This window comes from Pelmatolapia mariae, linkage group LG2 (assembly GCF_036321145.2).
Source record: "Pelmatolapia mariae isolate MD_Pm_ZW linkage group LG2, Pm_UMD_F_2, whole genome shotgun sequence".
Classification (NCBI taxonomy): Eukaryota; Metazoa; Chordata; class Actinopteri; order Cichliformes; family Cichlidae; genus Pelmatolapia; species Pelmatolapia mariae.
Genome location: NC_086228.1, coordinates 977,586 through 1,002,304, shown reverse-complemented (window position 1 = coordinate 1,002,304; position 24,719 = coordinate 977,586). Strand labels below are relative to the sequence as shown.

General features: G+C 50.0%; 1 protein-coding gene across 4 annotated transcripts; it reads left to right on the top strand.

Moving 5' to 3' along the window:
* Nucleotides 1-77: 77 nt before the first annotated feature.
* Nucleotides 78-24,719, top strand: ogdha (oxoglutarate dehydrogenase a). Of its 4 annotated transcripts, none has more exons than XM_063489624.1 (24): nucleotides 78-182; nucleotides 3,083-3,460; nucleotides 8,242-8,433; nucleotides 9,407-9,509; nucleotides 11,723-11,767; nucleotides 17,007-17,122; nucleotides 17,256-17,410; nucleotides 17,810-17,956; nucleotides 18,315-18,405; nucleotides 18,488-18,667; nucleotides 18,916-19,044; nucleotides 19,129-19,308; nucleotides 19,441-19,593; nucleotides 19,670-19,772; nucleotides 19,923-20,051; nucleotides 20,129-20,279; nucleotides 20,399-20,526; nucleotides 20,606-20,784; nucleotides 20,940-21,011; nucleotides 21,092-21,217; nucleotides 21,378-21,450; nucleotides 21,623-21,786; nucleotides 21,969-22,123; nucleotides 22,214-24,719. In XM_063489624.1, the coding sequence occupies exons 2-24, from the start codon at nucleotides 3,221-3,223 to the stop codon at nucleotides 22,332-22,334; spliced, it is 3,132 nt and encodes a 1,043-aa protein (XP_063345694.1). In that variant the 5' UTR covers nucleotides 78-182; nucleotides 3,083-3,220; the 3' UTR covers nucleotides 22,335-24,719. The 4 variants fall into 4 exon arrangements, with proteins under 4 accessions (XP_063345694.1, XP_065325704.1, XP_065325706.1 ...); XM_063489615.1 differs by having other exon boundaries at nucleotides 79-182; nucleotides 3,086-3,460; XM_065469632.1 differs by lacking the exon at nucleotides 11,723-11,767.

Sequence of the window (24,719 nt, the reverse complement as noted above, 5' to 3'; positions counted from 1 at the left end):
CCTTTTTAGTGTATTTGTTTAGTTCCGTTTGTAGTTTTTCTACAGCGGGACCACGCCCCTTTCACTGTACGTGGTGACGTATGCACGGGCTCCGCTCCTGTGCTCAACACATCGAGCTGTCATCATTTTACCGGGAGAAGCGAAGGGCATCCGGGATACCGGCCGAGAGGGAGTGCTTGGAGGTCAGTACCGGGCATTTAGGGGGGACGCTGGGCCGTGAGCGAGGACACGGTCCGACCTGCGGGCTCACTCGGGGGCGGGTTCCGGTTTTGATTCGGGGAGAATGAAAAGCGTCTGGACGAATGCGAAGCGGCGTTGTTAGCCTGCTAGCCGCGTGCTAGCTGCTACGGCCGTTTAAAGTAACCTTTGGAGCGAGGCTTTCCGTTTAAGGCTCCATAAGCGGAGCAAACGCCTCCACTGAATGCAAACACAGGAACTTATTCAAAATTAAACTGCTAATAGCTGTTAATTTAAAGCAGGGGCGTTTTGTGAAGCTAATCAGCTAATTATATAACGCGCCGCGTTAGCGCTGAAGCTAAGCGTGCAGCTAAGAGTTTGCGTAGTGAGAGCCGCTCCGTGTGGCTTCACATACAGCGGGTTTTAGCCATTAGGCACTCAAAACAGATGATTTTACGATGTTTGGGGAACACGGGCAGACATTTTCGGGAACTCATGACTCGTGAAAGGACAAAGTGATCGAATGTCCGGGTGGCCAATAGACAAGTCTGGATTTCTCACAGGCAGCCAGTCAGGAGGCGCGGTAGGCAGGTAGTGGGCGGGTCCAGGCAGGGTTAAGGGGAAGGAGAGCAGGCTGGGAGTGGAGCCCCAACAAGGTCAAAACAAAGCAGAAAGTCCCGGTGGGGGGCGAGAGCAGGCCCGTGGGGGGCTGGGAGGTGACCCCGCCTCCCAGAAGGACACGGTTCCGGTTCTGTGACTGGGCTCTGAGAGGGCTTGGAGAACTTTAACTCCCTGAATTCTGTGAAGATCTGCAGAAGACTTCAGACTTGACTCTGTTTGCAGAGTCAGCACCGGTCAGAAGTTTCAAGACACCCAGTGTGACACTGATCTCTGATCAGCAGTCTGCGGGATACATGCGGGTTTCCAGCATCTGTGCAGCTGTTTTAGGAAACGGCAGGAACAATATGACCTGCGTGAGTTACAGCTCACTGTTTTGCAAGTTGAAATATCAGGTAACATGGCAACACCAGTTTAAAGGATTCCCATCAATCCAGAAAAATGCTGGTAGTCAACATGACCAAAGAATTGAGATGTTCAACTTGCAAAGAAGAAAAACTCCCAGGATTGTAATAAACATACTTTAATTAGTTTGGTTTAATTATCTCAGGCAGAAAACTTATTGTTTTTCACAAGGTCATAGAAACAGGAAGTGCAGACTCTCTGCTCACTGTGTTGAGCTCACATTCACACTCTGCTCCATTTTGAGCAGGACAAACCCTGCTGACCTTGCAGGACCTCTCTCAGGCCTGTTTTGTGGTGGAGTACCTATACGAGGCGAGGTACTTTGCTCTGGGGCGGGTATTGTTTGAGATATGAGCTCAGCAGTCACCAACACAGCCTACTGACCAATCAGATTTCAGGAAAACGGCGTCACCCTTACTGGAACATCCTCTGTGTAGACAGAGGGTCTGAAGGTGTTCTCTTTATCTGATGAGCATCAGGAAGAAACTCAGAGCCTCAGGAGGAGCTCTGCTGCTTCCTGATCTCATCAACATGTAAACAGATTATTTGTCCTCTCAGAGCATTTAATGCCAAAACTAAAGATTTTTAATCACCGCGAGAGTAACGAGAAGGTTTAAATCACAGGTGGCTGTTCAGTTACTGGCTTCCTTCCTGCTTCGAATAAACTTTATTAATCCAGCAGCTGTTTTCCAGATTGACTGAGCAAAGCTCACACATTCATGCAGAGTTTTTAGGCCTTTACTCTCTCACACACGCCTGTGCATGTTTCTGATTGGTCAGAGGCTCCAAACTGTGCCTCTTTCATGTGAACACTGATAAACCCGTCATGTGACCACCCCCCCCCCCCCCCCAGTGTGATTGATAGTTAGCGAGTGAAGCAGATATGGAAAGATATCCTGGATACGTTGACCCTCATACAGGCCCTGTGTTAGCTGGTGGAAGTTAAAACACCAGCTAAAAGTCAGACATGGAGTGAGGAGGCTGTGCCGTTTTTATCAATAATCAAACTGTAGCCATTATTTCTGCAGCGTGTTGTTGTGCTGTGCTTCATAGAATTTCCTCAAATCAGGAACTTTAAAACAAATTTTAAAAAAAATCTGAGGCAGAAACCTCGGTGTTCTCGTAGTTTCACAGTGTTTACCTGGACACAGGTGAGGTGGCACGTCCTGCATGTGAAAACAGCGGGTCTGTTTTTGAATAAACTTTATCGCAAGGGAGCAAGGTGTTTTTGTTTTCCTTCTGCAAGTGTAGTCATGTGACCGGGCGGGCTGGCTCGGACAGCGACCTGCACAGAAAGTAAAAGCGTGCGATGAACCAATCTTACAGGTCGTTCCTGGAGCGCAGCGTCGGCCTCTGATGTCAGGAAATGTTGCTCAGATCTTTTGGACTGAAGTTCATGTCTGTGATTGGTCAGTGATCTGTGACCTGCCCCTGAGCTGGCTTCTCAAGGCCGATTCAGCCGGGCGCCACTGATTACTGAGTGCAAAACCACCATTAGGTCATGTGACCATTCCGCCTGATGTAAAGAGATCTTTAAGCACGCACTTTAAACGTGTCTGTCAGGCTGTCAGTGCGAGGCTGACGACTGCTGTCTGTAAATCTCAACGTTAGCATCTTTAAATCCACCGTGCCGTATTTCTGAGGACGCCGTTTGTCAGGCGCGGCAGATCAGCCTTGACTCTGACATCGTGTTCCTGAGTTTTATTCTGAGTGTTCCTCTGCAAACAGCAGCTTGAGTCAGCGCTCGCAGTGTTATTAGAAGCTCGTCAGACAGAAACCGCCATCGTTAAATCCTAAAGCACAGCTTTCTCTCACATCTCATTTGAATAAAGGTGACTGTGGTCTGGAGAACAGGGGCTAATTCTCTCTCTTCTTCTGTCAGTAGACTGACGTGGACATCTGACTGCTTCCTGTCGTGGCACCGACCTGCTTTTTTCTCCTGCATCGTTGTGAGGTCGAGGACGTCCGGACCGTCGGACCGAAAGTCACCGCCGTGCGTGTGATACTTTAAGGACTGCTCATGCATCGTTTAAGGACTTGTGCGGCGCGGTTGCGTCCGCTCACCGCCTCGCAGGCGGCTCAGACTGTCGGCCAACAGCGGCCAATCACAGTCACCTCTATGGGTGGCAAAAGGACGTTTCAGCCAATCAGGTGTTACACGGCACCGGTGGCCTCGGAGCCGTTCCTGAATGGGACGAGCTCCAACTATGTGGAGGAGATGTACTACGCCTGGTTGGAAAATCCCAAGAGTGTTCATAAGGTAAGGAGCAGTGGAGCCCCTGCAGGTGTGGAGTGGTCAGTGCAGAGGTTGGTTTGATTTTACTGCTGGCAGCACTTCAGCAGCACTTCTCAGTGTAATGGGACATAAACCCAGAACGCAGACAATCAGAAGTTAAAGGTTTGGTGATTTTGAACACATAAAAACAGCTGCACACCCAGAGCGCCTGCGCCATTTCCACAGTATAGATAGATTCCACAGATAGAAAGTGACCCAACTTCTTTCAGTTGGCGAAGAGTTTTCATCCAAGAGTCCCACGAATTTAAACCCTAGTGGGAGTGTCCTTTAAGAGGGTCGTTGACCCACTGTTGAGCATGTGCCTCATCCCATAAGCCAAGGTGTGGAAAAGGGTGTGGGTCACTATCAGCAGAGGTTTCAGGTGAAAGCATTGTGAGGCCCACGTCTTTCAAAATGATGAAGATAAGAGTTTAGTTCCTCTCTAGCAGCCCCAGGCCAGACAGTTTTAGGCGCTCATGTACAGTTTTATGTTTTTAAATATTAATATGATGTTTTATTTCACTTGAAATGTAAAAAATAATGTTCTGAAAGCCTTGAAATAAAGATAGAAAGTGTCCGTCTGCCGTCGTCCTGATTGAAACAGACTGAGCTGATACATTCACTGCACATTTGTCTCTGTGTAAAACAAGCGGCTCTGTTTTTAGTGGCTAATGTGGAGGAAACACTCGTGTTTACTGAACCATGCAGTAAACGAAGCATTTAAAGAATTTGCGTGAAGGATTTTTAGAAATGTTCCATTATCTAAAACTATCATCATAGCTGAATCTTCTCTACAAGCATGCTTTCTTCTGATTGGCTGGATTCTGGAAGTATGGAGAAGGGCAACAACCATTCTTAGCGGGTTGTACGTTTTTTGTCAAAGATCACCAAATAAGGAGATCTGTGACGAGCTGATGTCAGCAAGGCACAAGTAGAAACAAGTGAAAGTGAATGTGTAGGTAGGTAGGGTAGGACAGGCGTGACAGGAAAAACTGCATCGTTAGATCACCGCTATTCGCATTATGTCGCTAAACAGCTGAACGCTCGGGAAACGTTGGCCAAACCAGCAGTGGCAGATTTCTTTAAACTGTGTACATATTTTTCTCCCCGTAATTCATTTCCTGAGGGTTCGAAACACGATAAAACGTGAGAAATGAGCAGAAGATTAAAATGTGATTGGCTGAAAACTGAAGAGAAGGGCGGGATTAGTGAGTGTGACCTCAGCTGGATGGAACCTTTAAAGAAGACACCGTGCTTCCTTGTTAGTGACAAACATGGCTCGCTGTGTCGTGACGCACGGCGGCGGCGTTCACTGCTGGGAGGTCTCCATGAATGTCCTCCAGGAAACGTGAACCACAGCGTTGGTGATTCACGTGCTCACATCGTGTGCCACCGCTGTGTTAAATTGCATACGTGCGCATGCTTCTGATTGGCTGGTTCAGCCTGCAGTGAAACATCTCCTCCATGTTGTCGTGCAGCTGGTCCTGGTTCTGCTCGGGGGCCCGTCCACCTCTGACGAAAAGCTGCTGCGAGATATCAAGGACACGAGGAACATGATACAGGAAGTGTGGGGCCCGCTGGTTAGCAGTGACAGAACTCTTTCAAAATAAGAGTGAAGCAAGTGTTTAGTGGGGAAACTCTTGAGACTTCAGTGAGTCAGATTAAACAAAAAAAAAAAAGCTCAGATGAGTGTCGTGTGCACAAAAAGCTGCTGTGGGAAACAGTGGTGTGCATCTGTTTGTAATGATATGATGCATGTGTGTGCAAAAGTCTTGAGCCATCCTCATTTCTTTGTATTTTGTTTCCAAGGAGGCAGACGTCCTTTGAATCTTTAAAATGCTCTTGAGCAACAACTCTCCAGGTTTCTGAAGCTCTTTGTTGTTGGACACTGTAGTGTAGTATGTTTGTGAAATGAGTGAAACTCCCAATAATAACGTGGAGAATCATACAGAAGGTTTTATTGCACAACAGGAACATCTGGAACACGTTGTTGTTGATATCTGGGATGAAAGACGAGCATTAAAATGTGTTTGTAGGCGTTTCCTCGTGTCCTCATTCTGAAACACATTACAGCCACACTGACATGTTCAGTGTGCTCTGAGCACATGTGACCAGTCATGTGACAACATCCTGTTCAAGAGTAGCAGCTGTGTCAGGACGGCGGTTTAAAGGGTCCTGTTAGTGTTTAGAAAGTCTGAAATAAGCTCTGTGGAGACACATGGAGACGGTGCGGTTCATTCATTTTAGCAGCAAAAACAAATAAGTACACCATCAGCGTTATGTAACAGCAGCAGTTCATCGGCATAATCAGTGACGTGGACTGTATACTACAGGAGCCTGTGGGGGCAGTATCACCTGTGTCACCTGCCAAGACTCGATACTAAGAGGAGCGTAGCGCGAACGGCGAAGCACCGGGATGGAAGAAAATGGAGTCAGAGATTTAAAAGCGAAAGATTTTCACAGGAAACTGAAGATAAATCTGAATGTAAAACTCCTGTGATGTCACCTCTGAGTGGGAGAGTCATGTTTGTTAGCTAACCTGTCAGAAACCTCTCAGGATGACGCTCGCTAAGCTAACATCACAGTTTTGTTAGCTAACGAGTGAAATGTGATGTAAACAGGAGCAGATACAGTCTGCTGCTTTATTTGGTCTGCTCACATTAATATTAGAGTTTACCTAATGTTAGGAGGTAACCTGTGGGCTGGACCGTATCAATAATAATCACACATGTGATCACTTAGACACTGCGCTACCAAATCGGTGCTCAGTCGCATCCAGAGCGTGTCCACGGAATCATCTTAAACTTTGGAAACTTATTTAGGACTGGAAAATCATTTTGACTACAGGAAGCAGAGACGAGAGTTACGGAAACAATCAAGAGAAAGAAAAGTTGGCAGATTAGTCAATGACCAAAATGATCTGTAGTTACAGCTCTAATCGGCTTGATAAAATATTAAATTAGGTCCCTGTTTATGATTCAGATGTCTAACATGAGACCTAAAATCTATAAACCACGCATGTGATGGAGACAGAGCAGCATCACGGCGTCCGTGTCGGGGACCAGTGCTGCGTGTGGAGCTCACAGCTCTCGATTCTTTCTTCTTTAAAAAGCTGCAGATGAGTCTTTTTCCATCATTTTTCCGTTATTCGTCTTCAAACGGGCTCTGGGGTCGTGAAGGTGACACGGCTGTGACGGTGTTTGTTTCGGTGAGCTCTCTGACCGGGCGCTAAAGGACAGCCAGCTAATAATAGCTCCCAGAAGCTCGAGTCACGTGACGGACCTACTTCAGGGCCGGCAGTGAGAATGAGAGGCCCTCTGGCTTCAATCGATTCTTTAATGACTTTAAACGAGTCTGATTAACGAAGGCCGATTAAAAACAGGAAGTACTTTGAAGGCGAATCATCTGTCAGAGGCGCAGCGTTTAATCAGAGCTCCACCCACACCGTTTTTACTCTCAAGAAGAATCATTGTGGGGACAACCCTCCCACACACACACACATTCTCGTTTTGATAGTGAGGGCATCTAATTGACATCATCTCTTCCCAGTTGCTAACCCTAACCCTCAGCTCAACTGTAACCCCGACACTGAAACCACATTTTGAGCCTCAAACTCGTGGGGACGGACGCTTTGTCCCCACGAGTGACTGTTGGTCCCCACAAAGACATCTAAACAGGTACACACACACACACTCTGGTACAGAATCTTCTCTGTGTGTGTGTGTGTGTGTGTGTGTGTGTGACATGTCACATCTGTTATGTAACGATCTGACACTGTGACCTTGCTGTTATTAGCTTAGCCTGCTAGCTGGACGCAGGAAGTAAAGTGTACTGCGGGGCGGGTGCTCGCTGACGCAGAACAGCTGAAATGTGTAAAAGTCAGCCGGGATCTTTGTTCCAAGTCCGTGGACGCGCTCCACCCTGTGACTCAGCAGGAGTAACCCACTGTGATGGCTTTAAAGGGAACCCCGACTATTATGACAAGTTACTCTAAATATGTTACAAATTATCTCCACTATATAAAAACATACTTGAGAATAACTACAATTTTTTTGTTATTCATTAAATCTTTGTTGTTGAAAACTATTTTGGAGCCGTGGCAGCGGCCATGTTTTTTTGCACACAATGCATTCTGGGACGATGACGTGTATTGGATGTCGGCAGTATAGGTGCTTTCGTTCAGCTAACCTGTTTTGTTTTTTATAGTGTAGCAACAGTATTAATTAACTTGCCTATTAGTGACCTGGTTACGACTTGGTAGACCAGCACTATCCGGTCTTTGAGTCTGACGTTATCAGCCATGTGTGGGCCCAAACTCCGCCGCAAAAGTCAAATGATCACTGCAGCATTACCGAGAGTTGAAAATTGTCTAAATTTGTTCATCTGTAATAAAATGGTCAGTGTGGCTGCTCTCCCAGGTGAAACAATGAAGTTTAACATCCAGCCCAGAACAATCAACGTTCTGATTGTTCTTGTTCGTGTTTGGTCACCACGGAAACGGCGTGCCCTCAGATTTCCTCTTCCTTCATTGAAGCTTTGAGCGTCTCTGAGGTCAAATGCCATAAATAACGCTGCGTCCATGTTTGACTCAGCACTGGTTAGCTGTCGGTTAGCCGTTCCGACTCCACCCACCACAGGAAGTTCTCTTACTTATAGAGCACACACAGCAGCAGCAGGCGCTGAGGTGCCTTCAGTCCAGTAAGACCAGGATTTCTGAGCCTTGTTCATGACATCATCGACATCTTTCTCTTCTTCCTCTCCTGCAGTCGTGGGATGTATTTTTCCGGAACGCCAACGCCGGCGCTCCTCCCGGCGCCGCCTACCAGTCTCCTCTGGGTCTGTCTGCGGCGTCCAGCCTCGTCGCCCCCCAGCTCTCCTCTCTGGTCGGAGCTCAGCCCAACGTGGAGAAGCTGGTGGAGGATCACCTGGCTGTGCAGTCGCTCATCAGGGCCTACCAGGTACACACACACAAACATGATCAATACAGCCATAAGATTATTGAAAAGCCTGTGTTTGTCAGTGACCTCTGACCTTTGGCTGCTGATAGAGTGAAGCCTGTGCTGTAAAATAATTTCCTGTTTGTTCACCTGCTTATTGATGGCTGCTGTTTGTTGATGGAGACGTTGGTGTGGTGAGTTCAGGTCTTCACAGGTCACACAAACCCAGCCCGATCAATAATCGATGATCAGAATCCATCAGAGCCGAGTGTAGACAACATCCACAGTATCACACAGTGGGCGGGGTCTCTGCGGGCCGGCGCCACGCAGGGTCAGCGAAGGGTTTCCACAGTAATCCAGACTGGCGTGCTGGAGCCCTTCAGGGTCATCGCACTTTAACTCAGAGTTCAAAGTTCAAAGTGACTCTGCAGCAACAGGAAGTGCAGCCGGCTGGATTAAAGCTCAAATCCCGACCCTGACGTGATGCTGTCGTGAGGACCTGTGAGGCCTGAGCTTCCTGTTGTGATGTGTGTGTGTGTGTGTGTGTGTGTGTGTGTGTGTGTGTGTGTGTGTGTGTGTTCAGGTGATGGGTCATCACAATGCCCACCTGGATCCACTGGGAATCAGCTGTGTGAATTTTGATGACGCTCCGGTGAATGCCGGCTTCCAGGATGTTGGTGAGAGCGCCGCAACTAAACCACCAAACAGACCATGATGCTAACTTTGCTTTTCCCTCCCACCCACCCCCCTCTCTCCTCCTCCTCCCCTCTTCCCTCCTCCTCCTCCTCTAACGCTTCCTGTTTTTCCTAATTTTTCAACGTTTCTCCCGTTTCTGATTTCTTCCCTCCATCCTGCTTCTCATCTGCTCCGCTCTTCATCCTCTGTCTGTTATTTGGTTGCATCTCCTCCTCCTCCTCCTCCTTCATCTCACCCTGTCCTCACCCTCCCTTCCCCCCACCCTGGGTGGGCTCTGTGCTGTTGTCACTTCCTGTAGATCCGAGGGCACCACGTGGCCCAGTTGGACCCCCTCGGCATCATGGACGCCGATCTGGACTCGTGTGTCCCCACTGACATTATCACGTCCTCCGACAAGCTGGGTGAGGAGCCGACCCTCAGAAATCGACCTCCTCTTCGTGTGTTCAGCGCTCCTCCTCGTTGGCTGGAGGAGTCTCTGAAACTTTATTGTACAGCAGAAGAAACTCTTCTGCTGTACAATAAAGTTCTATTTTTAAATTGAGGTCTGTTTCAGGACTTTATTCTTTGTCTAAACCGAATCGTTCTTCCTCATCTAACATCTGAAGACCTTCGTTCTGTGATGAAGGTCCGAGAATTAACCTCAAATCATTTCAGTGTTTCCCACACGGAGACGTGAGGAGAGACCGCACGGCTGTGCTGACGTGAACATTAGTGTCAGTTTATTAATTACAGTCTGGATCATCAGATGTTTGCATGCAGACACTTGTGATTAGTGGATTCAAACTAAACTTTATATTTTTGTTATTTTAGTTTAAATATGATATTTGAATTAAAACAAAGAGCTTAATGCTGTAAACCCTCAAACTGTGACACAGGTTCTGATCATGTGGTTCACAGTGAGGCTGCAGCGCTGTTACTCTGTAACAAACAGCATTTGTCAGATCAAAGGTTCCGTCCTGTGTCTGTGTAAACTCTCAGTGGCGGCGTGTAGCAGTCGCGGTCTCTCCTCCACGTTCTGTTAAAGTGTGTGAGGACGGTTTTCTTCAGTCTGTGGGAAGCACAGTAACCTGATCCTAATCCCGAGGTTAAAATCTGGATGATTCTCTGAGATCTAAAAAGCCTGACTACTACACTGAAGGTGTTTTTAATGAAAGGGGAACGTCCTTTTTCCTGAAGGTGATTACGTCCCCGCCGAGGACCAAAAGCTTTCTCAGAGCCTCTGTAGAAAACCTCCTGATGTCCAGGAGGCCCGGCGGTAATCGGCTTCACTGCCCCAGACGTCACACTCAGACTCGGAGCTCCTCTTCGCTGGAAAACGCGCTCGGCGTTAGTGATGCAGCAGGATAATGGTTCTCAGTTTGAGCCAATCAGCAGCCGCCGCCTAAGTCCGTGAGTCGCCCATCGTTGACTCCACGTGGAGTCGTAGGATGTCTGGAACTGTGGCGCAGCTTTTACTTTGAAGGGCATCATTCTCGGTTTTCTGTTTGGGCTGCAGTGATCTGCTGGCGACCAGAACAATCAGCGGTCTGCTCACGCTCGCTTCGTTTAGACTCACCACAGCGGCCGTGTAGAAACGGTGTGGATGATGACGCTGGTTTATTAAAGCTTCTGATTCAAACCGAGCGAGCCGTCCGAGCGCTTCATCCACGTTCACGGAGCCCAGTGTGAACACGAGACCTGACAAAGATCACAGAATCTTTCTGAAGATGAAAAATGCGGCGTCGGAGTCTGCGGGCCGCTGCTGTAGTTTAGCTTCTGCTGCGTGACGCTGGGCTGTGCACCACGTTAGCCACAGCGCTCCTCCACTGCTAGTCCTGCTCAGACCTCTTCCTCCAAGTTTGGACCTGAAACCCCGCCAAGATGATGTCATTTAATCAGCTGACATTTTACATCATCTGTACAAACCGTGAGTCTAAGGCGCTCCGTCTGAGAGCTCTTCCTCGTCTTCCTCTCAGGACATTTATTAAATAACAGCAGTCCTGGTTCCAGGTGCCTTTAAACCACCACAGAGGAAGACGAGGATAAAGCAGTACTTCCTGTTTGTTCGCAGCCTGAATGTTGCTAACGGCTCATTAACGTTCAGCTTTGGCTTCAATCTGTGTCGGTCAGAAACGGGAAACAGGAAGTCAACGATCAAAGGTTTGTGGCTTCGCCTCGCTGTCTGCAGCTAAATAAACCCCAGAAGCTGTGACTCCGCCCACTGTTGCACCTCAGGACACGCCCCCTCGCTGTGTGGCTCTGGTGTGTCTTTGAGACTCGAGCTGCTCTGTGTGCCATGTTTAGTTTTTGTTTTAGCGCTCCCAGGAAGTAGTGCGTCCGAAGGTGACCTGAATGGCTTGAACCCTCAGTGTGGGACGGCTGTGGCGACGCTGTTTAACCTCAGCATGGCGCTACATGCGTCTCTCCTTCTCCACTGCTCCTTCTTCTTCTTTGATCGCGGGGTCAGACGGTGGTGGAGACACAGAGATGCGGGGCGGCTGCTGTGCTGATGAGGCCGGTGTGGTGGTGTTGGTGCTGGTGGTGTGTAATGGCTGTGTGGTAAAGGGGGTTGCAGGTCATTAATGGTGTCCGGGTGTCTCTTCCCTTTGCTGCCCCCTGCTGGTGACCCGTCCAGACGTGGCTGTGTTCAAGGAGAGGCTGCACATTCTCACGGTCGGAGGTACGAGAACCAGCACTGCTGTGAAGTCAGTAGTTGATCTTTAGTGGAGTTTGTCAGTGCAGTAGTTTGAAGGAAGCGTCTGCAGGAGCTGAAAGCATCAACGCAGCAGACGGCGGGCTCCTGAGCTCCTGCAGAGGGCGCCGCAGCTCCGTGGAGAGATTTCATGTGGTTCAGCATCTGATTCTGTCTTTGTGCAGGAGTTAAAGCACGTTTGTGACCTCACAGCGGTTTAACCAAACTGAAAGCATGTTCACATGTGTGCAGCTGCAGTCCTCAGATCCTCTCACCAGCCCCACGCTCACCTGGACAGAGTGTACCTGCAGGTCTGTGTTGGGCAGTAATGTGCACCCAGACAAATGTATAAATAATCACATGATTTTAGAGAGGGATATGTCTTCATGAAGCAGAGTATAAACTGTAATTTTATGTCTCAGTTTATCACTTTCACCTGCTGCTGTAGTTTCAGTAAATGTGACATCAGTTAGTTTTGTTTTTTAGAAAGAGCGAGAATCAGCAGGTGAGACGGGAAAATAAAAATCGTGCAGACGGTCACGCCGGCAGCATTGTCTGCCTGAAATGTCTCAGAGACTCTGCTGCTTCTTTACTCATGTGGATTCTGTCGCAGTGGGCTGAACCACAGTGAAATCTCCCTGTAGCCTGAGCAGCACACAGGAAACACTGAGAGGAAGCTCATCCCGTCTGACTCGACAGGCGCCGCCTCCTCTCAGGGTCCCCTGTGCTCAGCTTTGTTAGCTGCTGCAAGCGTGCTGAGCCCTGCTCTGTCCCACAGTTCACCGTTATGTTCATTAGTGTCTCAGCTCAAGTGTCTGGGCCTGACTCTGAATGTGCTCTGAACTATGGCTTGATGCATGCTCCATAATCCAGGTAAGGAAATCCCAAAAAGTTGTCCTCAGATGCAGATGTGTCCACATGTATTAAACATATTTATATACTGGTTATTAATAAAATCAGGCTGTTGTTACTGGGCAGCTCCTCCCTGCTGGCAGAGGTCACTGTTCACAGTTTAACAGGTAACTGAAGCTCACCTCCTGCACAGACTACAGTAATGTTCAGTGATGCTGAAAATTAAGGCAAACCCTGAAAGAAGCAACGCGGTAGTTCCTCCAGCATCCAGCCGGGGCAGCAGCGAGTCAGTCCCACTGTTAAACGTGTCCAGCAGCCTGAGACACAAACTCTGTGGATAATTATCTGTATGGGTCGGGATGATATTACAGCTCACATTGAGCATTAAAGGGTTTTTTTAGGGGCGTGGCCTCTTTTTGTAGCTGCTAGCTGTCTGCTAGGCTAATCCATAGCTTTCATGTGATGTCAGAGCTACTGGGATACGCCCCCCTGGCCGCTCAGAGTACGGCACAAACGTGCAAGCACACCTTTCCTAACCCCGCCTGCCAGATCACATCACACCAATCCCCGCTTCTCCACGCCAACCCCGACTGTCACGGCCGCTCGTTTAAAGTGTAAGAATGATTTACCTGACACCGGAAAAATGCTCGGGCAGCTTTACTGTTACGAAATTAATGTGAGAAATTAATACTTTTTGGCCGTGCACTTTAAATGCCCGAGTCAGCAAACTGTCACATTTATGTATGGTAGTTCGTTTAAGGTAGCTATGTAGCGCTTTGCATCAGTTACCCGTCCAGATGAAAAATGCATGTAGCTGTCTGCACGTCGAAAGCGTTCATCCAGTCAGCAGCGTGAGCGATGCGCTACAACAGACATGGAGCTCAGGGGGAGGGGCTTAGATAAAGCTGCCCGGTTTAGTGACATCACGTGACCAATAACATGGCTGCTGTGAGGTCGCTGTACTAACAGACCGTCTAACGGTGTGTTCACACCGAACGCGATAGGCGCGAGCGAAAACGCCCCAAACGCCCCTAATTTGACGCGTGCACATTCGCACCTCAACGCGTGTCCAAGAAAAATCCATCGCGCCGCAAAATTGCATCTTTTCACGCGCGTGAACCGGAAATGTGGGAGGGATGTGGGAGGAAGTTGTGCCAGATGTGTTGTGCTGCAGATGTCCTCTGAATAAACACATTATCTTGTTAGCGGAAAGGTATTTGTACATCAGTGGGAAAATAACGGGACAGTAGGCATGCTTGCTAGCTTTTGCGCGGCTTCATCGGGTCAGTCTGAAAATTAAAAAGAAGAACAAATGAACTTACCAGGTTGCCCAATCTCCTCACTTATGTGCCTCCAAGCTCGGTCCTTTATATTCCTGTCTCGGTAGAAGTAGCAGCTAGCATCATATAGCTCTGGATGATTAGCCACGGCACTGATGAGCTTTTCCTCCATACTGAATGACGAATGAAGGGCTTTGGCTGGTCCTGCCCCTTTGACCTAGTTACAGCCACGTCACCAGGCTCCTGATTGGTTGTCGCGGCGCGATTTGACGCCGGAGTTCAGATTTTCCAACTCGAGCGGTTGGCGCGATACGCGGGTGTGCACAAAATGCAACACAAGATCTGACACGCGTGGTTTTCTTCGCGAGTCAAACGCGCCCCACGCTCTACACTGACGCGCGTTTCAGGCGTTTTGGCGACGCAAATCTGCTTCCGCATGTTCGCCGGACGCGCAATCGCGTGTCATCGCGCTCTTTCCATTGACTTTACATGTAAACCTGACGCTCTGGCTGCCTCTATCGCGTTCGGTGTGAACGCACGGTAAGAAGACGGAGCTGCAGTTTCAGTGAGTGACGTTCTGGGATATTTGGGTGTTATTGATTAGCAGGGGTGTGTGTGATGTCACAGATACCTGCCATTATGTCTGTAGACGCAGCTGGTTATTAATCTGTAAATGTGCTGCAGTGAAGTCTGGATCTGCCTTTGGGGCGTCTGATATCTGAGCACTGACGCTGCTTCACGTCGTGCTGTAGTCGTGTAATGTCAGTGACCTCACACGTGTTTCAGCTCAGTGCGTCGATCCTGCTCCCGTTTCCTCAAGTTTAGCTTCATGTTTTTGGACAGAAGCATGAGAAAAATGTTACTGAGCCCCAAATCGAGGCTGGGAGGAGAAAATGTTCCGCCTGTGTGTTTCAGCACTGTCACCAGGTTCAAAGCGGACCTGAAACAGAATATTTCAGTCAGACTGTCTCAGCAGGACAACTTCACAGAGCAGGAAGAAGCTGTGTGTAAACTGCCCGCTGGTGCTCCACAGGTCACACTGGTCTGAGTCCAGCTGTTACTGTCACAGAGGGCAGGGACTGAGCACTGACCTCAGGACAGAGCCTCTGTTTCTGGTGGTGGTCTGTAGGGGGTGGTGGTCTGTAGGGGGTGGTGGTCTGTAGGGGGCGCTGGTGGTGGTCTGTAGGGGGTGGTGGTCTGTAGGGGGTGGTGGTCTGTAGGGGGCGCTGGTAGTCTGTACGAGCTGGTGGTGGTCTGTAGGGGGCGCTGGTGTTCTGTACGAGCTGGTGGTGGTCTGTAGGGGGCGCTGGTGGTCTGTACGAGCTGGTGGTGGTCTGTAGGGGGCGCTGGTGGTCTGTACGAGCTGGTGGTGGTCTGTAGGGGGCGCTGGTGGTCTGTACGAGCTGGTGGTGGTCTGTAGGGGGCGCTGGTGGTCTGTACGAGCTGGTGGTGGTCTGTAGGGGGCGCTGGTAGCTTGTAGGAGCTCTCAGCCGAGTGTCCATGGGGACATCCTGCTTTGCTATGGAGTGTGAGGTAGATTCAGCTTTCTGATTGGCTGAGCCTGAAGTGAGTCTGCAGGCAGGACGAGTGCTGAAAGAGATGCTCCTCCCCTAACGTCCCATAATCAGTTTAAAGTCAAACGATCTCTGTCATCAGTGCTTCTTCATCTCACCGCTGTGCTGATGTATCAGAGGCCAGCGCTGACACGCAGGTCATTATAAACACTCCTGGTGTTTTTGTGTCGGCGCACAGAAGCTCAGAGATCCTCACACACCCCACGGAGTACGAGTTTGAAACTGTCTCACTGTGTTCACCAGATTATATCTGATCATGTTAATCAGTGATGACATCCTGAAGGTTTCAGCCCCCAGTCTTCGTTATGTGAAACGTGGCGACTGAAGTACATCAGTAACTTTGATTAATCTGAGACAGATTACTTTGTTTTACACGGGAGCTTCCTGAGAGTTTACTGCGTAACTCCATCTTTGCAGTGTTTTTCCTGACAAAGGTTAAACATCGTCTTTAATGTGCAGAGAATCATCTTCTCTGCTGCTGACGACGCTCCGCTCTGTTCTCACACGGTTTTCCTCACAGAGGCTTTCAATTCAACTTCATTTATACAACACCAAATCACAACAACAGTCGCCTCAAGGCACTTCATATTGCAAGGTAGACCCTCCAATAATACAATCATATCACCCCGTATGAGCAAGCACTTTGGCGACCGTAGGAAGGAAAACTCCCTTTTAACTTCCATGTTTTCCCCGCTTCAGGAACGGCGTTTGACCCCGAGTCTGTGAGAGAAACCTGAAGTAGAGCTGCTGCAGGACGTCACCCGTGTTACAGCATGTTGAAGCGACGCCCACAGACGTGAGGGTCAGAGTTCATCAACCTGACGAGCGGCATCCGGCGCGACCAGCCGGCCGTGACCACAGGGTCAGCTCTGAATGGGTCTCGCTGCACTAATGAATCAAACGCACCCTTTCCTTTACAGCGCCGTGTTTTTACTCACGCCTCAGTCAGCTCGCGCTCTAATAGATCTGTTTCCTACGCTCACGTCTGCTCACCGCAGCAGGTCTGACCGCCACATGGCGAGTGTTTGTTAGGAAGCAGCGTGACACGGTATTCACGTCTTTGTGATTCAAACAGACGTCCTGCAGGTTCAGGTGGAGAAATCTGAGGCGCCTCAGTGGACTGATGCTGCAGAGTTCTTGTGATGGTCCTGGAGCAGCAGCGATGATGATGATGATGAAGGCGGTCTGTCGAGCTTTCAGGCTGCTGATTGGTTTAAACTGTCGACGCTAACAACTTTTATTTTATTTGTTTTGGACCCACAACACCACCTCCTCCACCTCTGCTGTCCTAAAACCATTAAAACCTCCACTACTCTAATGCCACCCTCCTCCCCCTGCTCCTCCTCCCCCTCCCCCTCCTGCATGTGTAAATCTCCGCCTTTCTGTTGATTAAAACTTGTCTTCATCACTAACTCCTTGTGCACGTTTTCCTGTCTCACCTCTTTTCCTCCTTTCTTTCTCCTCGTTCTCCTGCTCCTCCCCCCTCCCCTCTTGCTCCGTGGTGCCTCATGGGACTTGTAGGCTTCTACGGTCTGGAGGAGTCGGACCTGGAAAAAGTGTTCCGGCTTCCCACCACCACCTTCATCGGAGGCTCGGAGAGCGTGCTGCCGCTGAAGGAGATCATCCGCCGGCTGGAGGTGAACGCACGCGCACACACACAGACACACACACACACACACACACACACACAGGAAGTGGAAATGAGCAGTTTAAATGTTTTACAGGCGAATCATTATTCAGGAAAATGAATGTGTGCGTGTGTTGGTGCAGATGGCGTACTGTCAGCACATCGGGGTGGAGTTCATGTTCATCAACGACCTGGATCAGTGTCAGTGGATCAGGCAGAAGTTTGAGACTCCGGGCGTGATGCAGTTCACTCTGGAGGAGAAGCGGACGCTGCTGGCCCGCATGGTCCGCTCCACCAGGTCAGAACCCCCCTCACACTCAGGTCCCTACACAGATTTATCCACACACTGATTTTATAAGCTTGAGCAGGAGGGTGGAGCAACAGAGGACCCAAAGATGAACCTTGAGGTACGCCCGCATCATAAACCACCACGAGCCGTTTCTGACAGCTCGTGGTGGTTTTAAACTAGCCCACCACTTCAGTCACCTCAGCTCTCTCAGAGAAACAGAAGCTCAGTGCCCTGGTGTTTCAGTCATAACCAGTTTGATCCTCACGCTGGTCCCAAGCTCAGGTCGATGGGATGTCTGCTGTGAAATCTCCCACTCCAACACGGAGTCGCTGGGAAACACGGGAGCGGCTGTAATAAGCGAATCTGCAGTCTGTGTTGGGAGTAACCTGCGTGTTTACCTGTGTTCAGGTTTGAGGAGTTCCTGCAGAAGAAGTGGTCTGCAGAGAAGCGCTTCGGCCTGGAGGGCTGCGAGTCTCTGATCCCCGCCCTGAAGACCATCATCGACAAGTCGTCTGAGAACGGCGTGGAGAACGTCATCATGGGAATGCCCCACAGGTAAACCCACACGCTGCTGTTCTCTGTTACCCGACTGCCCGCACGCCGCTCCACAGTCGATGACACCTGCGTGATGTCATCAGGAAGGAGGCAGCAGCTTCCAGCAGAAAATCTGCATCCAAACGGCGAGTTTAATGGCGTCAGCGCTCCTCACGTCGAGGTTATAAAAGCAGCAGCCCGACAGTGACGCACTGAAAACAAGAGTTAGAGCACAAACATGTTGAAATGTTTGCTTTTTAATTTTAATGTATTTCTGCTTCAGTCAAAGACGACAGAGTAAATAAATACAGGCTCAGCTCACACCTGTGTGAAGACGGACGCCGCGAGCGCTCCGTGATGGCCTCTGTGTGTCTTTCAGGGGTCGTCTCAACGTCCTGGCCAACGTGATCCGGAAGGAGCTGGAGCAGATCTTCTGTCAGTTTGACTCCAAACTGGAAGCAGCTGATGAGGTCGCTGTTTTTACTGCGGTTTGTTCGTTTACTCTCAGTTTTTCTTTCCCCGTCTGATCCAACCTGCCGTGTTTGTCCTCAGGGCTCTGGCGACGTGAAGTACCACCTGGGGATGTACCATCGCCGCATCAACCGCGTGACAGACAGGAACATCACGCTGTCTCTGGTAGCGAACCCGTCTCACCTGGAGGCCGTGGACCCCGTGGTTCAGGGAAAGACCAAAGCTGACCAGTTCTACTGCGGAGACACAGACGGGAAAAGAGTAAGTCTGACGGAAGTACTCGGATACTTTAAAGTACTGATACTGCACTGTGAAGATACTCTGTTACAGGTCAGGTAGTTTTTCTAGCTCAGAGCAGACTCGACCTTCAGGTCAACAGCGCAGGTTCATTTTTTTTTCTTCCTGGAAACTGTTGGAGGTGTTTCTGTGCAGGACGAGCTTTCGACCAATCACAGACTGACTCGGTGAGCGCGACAAAGTATCATTAAGTTCACGTGTGCTCTGCGCAGGTGATGTCCATCCTGCTGCACGGAGACGCCGCGTTCGCCGGTCAGGGCATCGTCTACGAGACCTTCCATCTGTCCGACCTGCCGTCCTACACCACGCACGGCACCGTGCACGTCGTGGTCAACAACCAGGTAACCCCACAAAGAAACAGACCATGAGCCGCTAACGCTAACACGGCCCGCCGAGCCATCACCTCTCTGTCGTCGTGTCTGCAGATCGGCTTCACCACCGACCCTCGCATGGCCCGCTCCTCGCCGTACCCCACGGACGTGGCTCGCGTCGTCAACGCTCCCATCTTCCACGTGAACGCCGACGACCCCGAAGCCGTCATCTACGTCTGCAAGGTGGCGGCTGAGTGGAGAGCTACCTTCCACAAAGATGTCGTGGTCGACCTGGTCAGTAAAACACAAACAAACACTCTCTGACACAAAGCTGATCTCTGTTATCTGGAGTCTGCTCCCACCTGTTCACACACCTGGAAACAGTCCTTACTGTGTGTGTGTGTGTGTGTGTGCGCGTGCGCGCAGGTGTGTTACCGTCGGATGGGTCATAACGAGATGGACGAGCCGATGTTCACTCAGCCGCTGATGTACAAACAGATCAAGAAGCAGAAGCCGGTCCTGCAGAAATACGCCGAGAAGCTGATCGCAGAGGGAGCCGTGAGCCGGCAGGAGTACGAGGTAGGACTCGCCCACCAGGCGAATCCTGCTTACAGGTTACCGTGATGTCACTTCCTGAACGTTTGTCTGTTTGCAGGAGGAGATTGCCAAGTACGATAAGATCTGCGAGGAGGCGTACGCTCGCTCCAAAGACGAGAAGATCCTGCACATCAAGCACTGGCTGGACTCCCCGTGGCCCGGTGAGAGGGCGAGGAGGCGGGGTCGAGTCACTGTCAGCTTCCTGATCGCACAGACAGAAAACTGACAGACACGATTCAGACTCTCAGGATGTTGTTTTCACTCTGGCGTTCAGCTCCAGACTGTTAACCTTTTAAACTCGCTGTTTTCAGGTTTTTTCACCCTGGACGGTCAACCAAAGTCGATGACCTGCCCCTCCACCGGCCTGACCGAAGACAACCTGAACCACATCGGACAGGTGGCCTCGTCCGTCCCCGTAGAGGACTTCACCATCCACGGAGGTCGAGAACGGCACCGCTTTATGACCCAGCAAACGGGAACGAAGACGTTCAGCTGACGCTGTCGTTTCTCGCCGCAGGTCTGAGCCGAATCCTGAAGGGCCGCGCCGAGATGGTGAAGAACCGGATGGTGGACTGGGCCCTGGGCGAGTACATGGCCTTCGGATCGCTGCTGAAAGAGGGGATCCACATCAGGCTGTCAGGGCAGGACGTGGAGCGCGGGACCTTCAGGTAAACCTGGAGGCGTGTCTGGCAGCGGCAGAGAGAGCTAAAGAAGCGAAAAACCACCGTTAGCATGTTAGCTCAGAGCGCGGGTGGTTGACAGGTGTTCTCTGTGTGTCCCCTCACAGCCACCGTCACCACGTCCTCCACGACCAGAATGTGGACAAGAGGACCTGCATCCCCATGAACCACCTGTCCCCGGACCAGGCGCCGTACACCGTCTGCAACAGCTCGCTGTCCGAGTACGGTGTACTCGGTCAGTCCTCGCTCTCCGCAGATGACGCGTCATCGATGGCGTTTGTGTTTTTGCCTGATGGTTGTTTCTGCGTTTGCAGGCTTCGAGCTGGGATTCGCCATGGCGAGCCCGAACGCTCTGATCCTGTGGGAGGCTCAGTTTGGAGACTTCCAGAACACGGCGCAGTGCATCATCGACCAGTTCATCTGCGCCGGGCAGGCCAAGTGGGTGAGGCAGAACGGCATCGTGCTGCTGCTGCCGCACGGCCTGGAGGGCATGGTGAGGACGCCGCCGCACTTTCCTCCTCCTCACTGACTGAAAACCAAAGACAACAGAGTGTCGATAAGTCTGAGCTGATCAGTGTTCCTGATCGGTGATCGTTTATTTCTGATAATCAACACGTCCTCGCTGCTCTGTCTGAATGTTCTCCTCAGGGTCCCGAACACTCGTCAGCTCGTCCCGAGAGATTCCTCCAGATGTGCAACGATGACCCCGACGTCCTGCCGGTGAGACGCACACACAGAGCAGTGATGTCAGAGCGGTGTGTGTGTGTGTGTGTGTTATGATGCTGGTTTCTGTCCCTCAGAACATCACCGAGGACCTCGCCGTGCGTCAGCTCTACGACTGTAACTGGATCGTGGTGAACTGCTCAACGCCTGCAAACTACTTCCACGTTCTCCGACGGCAGATCCTGCTGCCCTTCAGGAAGCCCGTGAGCCTCTCACACACACACCCACACACAGTAAAACCAGCGTTAGCCTTAAAGCGGAGTCTGGGGGCGTAGATGTGTGGATGACTCGTCACGAGTCTCTCTGTGAAAACATGCTGTTCAGCGTAAAGTCATGTGATCAACTTCCTGTTTGTGTCCCCAGCTGATCATCTTCACTCCCAAGTCTCTGCTACGTCACCCCGAGGCCCGATCGAGCTTCGACGAGATGCTGCCCGGTAACGCCTCCACCCACACCTGCAGCTCTAACGGCTCTGACGAACCGAGCCTGACCCTCCCGCTCTCCTTTCTCCTCATTCCATCCTCCTCTTCTTTGTCTTTTCCTTTTGTTCTTCTTTATCCTTCTTCCATGCTTTCCCTTTTTCTTCCACCTCCTCTTCCTCGCTGCAGGAAGTCACTTCCAGCGGCTGATCCCGGAGGCGGGTGTGGCGGCCGAGCGTCCAGAGGCGGTGAAGCGGTTGATCTTCTGCACAGGAAAGGTTTACTACGAGCTGACCAAAGAGCGGAAGAGCAGAGGCCTGGAGGACACGGTGGCCATCAGCCGCATTGAGCAGGTACTCGCATGCCACACGGAGACTTCTGATTGGCTGCAGCCGGGGACTTACGGTGTCAAAGGAGTCAGCTGACTCGTACTCTAAAGTAGCTTTAGTGACAGTCCTCAGGGGATTACAGGAAAGGGAACTCGGCGGCAGTGGCTGGTGAACAGGCAGTAACGGCACGCCGTCTCTCCCCGCAGCTCTCCCCGTTCCCCTTCGACCAGGTCAAGGCGGAGACGGAGCGCTTCCCCAACGCCGACCTGGTCTGGTGTCAGGAGGAGCACAAGAACCAGGGTTACTACGACTACGTGAAGCCTCGCATCAGGACCACCACGCAGAAAGCCAAGCCCGTCTGGTAACCACCATCACCGTCATCATCATCATCAGACATCTGTCCCCCACCGTGCGGCCTCTGACCTCTGACCACACCCTCTCTGTGTTTCAGGTATGCTGGCAGAGACCCGGCAGCCGCTCCCGCCACAGGAAACAAAAACACTCACCTGATCGAGCTGCGGCGCTTCCTGGACACGGCCTTCCACCTGGACGTGTTCAGAGACCAGCAGTGATCACGTGACCTGCAGCACCTGGAATCAGCCCTCACCTGTCTCGCCTCCATTCACACTCATATCACACAGTCAGCCGCACAGCAGGAAGTCCATTCAGAAAATCACCGACCAAAGAACATCACAGCGGGAGGCGGAGCCTCAGATTCAAATTTAAACTTTATTCTCCTGGTTTGTGACGGACAGAAACATGCACGTAATCATCAAAGATGAAACGAGCTGCAGTTGTTCTCTCTGAGCTGTCTTTGTCCATCAGCTCCTCACATTAACGTCACCGTGACGCCGAGGGAAGCTAAAATCAGACAGATTCTCAATGGACTGACGTCCAACTGTTAGCACTTTAACGCATACACACATATACACAGTCATCATCTGATCAGGTCTGAAACATTTGAAACCAATCAAAGTCTAAAAATAGCAACATTTTGAAGGAACTCTGGTATAACAGCAGGTTTACACCAAATAATCTGTTTGTTCTGAATCATAAATCTTGATATGATTTAAAAACTTTATCAGTTTTTTGGACAAACACGTGCAACAAAAAGCAGCAACGTTGGTCTTAAATTAGATACATTTTGAATGAAGTCTGGTGCTGTTCACGTCTTCAGATAGTAGCTGTTAGCATCGTTAGCACTTCCTATTTAAAACCAATGGGAGTCCAGCTAGCTGCAGAGAGCAGGTTTTTTCACCTTTCAGCAGGTGAGTTCGCTCATTACGGAAAGGCTGATGCGTTCAGTGAAAGTGAAAGTCACAGCAAACAGATCTGCTCTCAAACAGCCGGTTCAGAAGTCCATTAAGAATGTGTTTGATTTTAGGTTTTCCTCAGAGTCACAGTGATGCATCCTGCTCGGCTGCTTCGGCAGCACCAAATCAAGCTAAAAACAACCTCGGAGAGGAAAACTGGAGCTCGTTATTAACATGTTGGTATTGAATTAGCCCACCTCGCTTTGCTGGCAGTGTCATGGCTGAGGTCGCCTTCAGGCTCAGCTTCACCCAACCAGCGAGGCCGCTCAGCTTCAGCGTACTCTTCTTACCTGGGATAAAGTTTCAGACTTTTTTAAACATTTTTAAACGTATTTAAAGCAGGAGGTTCTGACACAAGATGAAGATGGAAGGAAGCATCGTACCACTGATGAGAGCTCAGAGCGTTTCAGAGGTTGAACTCTGACATATTTGTTTGTGAACGTCTAAAAGAGTAAAATCTGTGTGGAAGGCGTCAGATTCATACGCAGAGTTTGAGTTACAGAGTTACAGAGAAAAATAAACTGAACTACAGCATGAACAATAATATGCAGTCTTAAATTAGATGAATTCTCATTAGAGTCTGGTGCTGTGGTTCTGTTTTAGTGTGTGAACAGTTTGGCCAAAAAACACTGGTAGTTTACAGCTGTGTGATTTATTTATTCTAATAAACACTGGGAGGGAACACTGGGAATTCAAACAACACAAGAAAGCACATCTAAAATTGGCAGAATTTTGAATGAAGTCTGGTGCAGTCTGACGAGCGGCTCAGATTGCTCGTCAGTAACATTCGTCTTAAATTGGGTAAAGTCTGAATGAAGTCTGGTGGGGTTGTTCAGGGTATTTTGTTGCAGAGATGTTTGGCGTTACCAGGCAATGTCACGGCTCGATAGCTACCCTTCGTCATACAGTTGCTGCAGAAGTTGCTATTTCTGCAACTTTCCAAGCAACAGCAACCTGCTTATGGCAACATGAATGAATGATGCAGATTTGCTTTAGAAAAAGTTCATGTGGAGTTGAGCCTGAATAACCTTTGACCCCACTGTCCACACGGTCACTCTCATGCTGTGATGACAGAACTCTTCATCCTCGTCCTCATCATCATCAGGATCCAGTCTTCTTCTTCTTCACACAGAAATCCTGATGAGTTACAGAAATGTTTTTTTTTTTTTTTTTAGCTTTTTAAAATGTTCGTTAGCATCATTTGCGCCCCCTGCTGGTTCACAGGGGGGGGCGAGCTAGCTGGGAGAATCGCTACAGACAGCAGGTGGTGGTTTTTACCTGTCGGCAGGTGTATCCATGTGTAATTAGAGGCAGCGCTTAACACTGAGATTTTATTGTCTTTTACTTTGAAGGGATCTTTGGGAATGAGTCTGCGACATGAACTCAACCAAATGCACTGCTGATGATTAATTTAACCCCTCGCTTCTGGCCCCGCCCCATCCTCTCCGGCGAGCGTTCATCCCGTGCCAAAATGGATCGCAAGCGTCTCGTATTTTTAGTGTGTTTGGCATCCGGCGAGCGGCAAAACGGTCGGCCGCTGGTGGCGTTCTGCGAGACAAAGAAAATGATTTATTTATTTTCATAAAGGGGAAGTTCTCTCATTATTTTGCTTCATTCAATAAAGAAATCTGTATGTACCGAGGA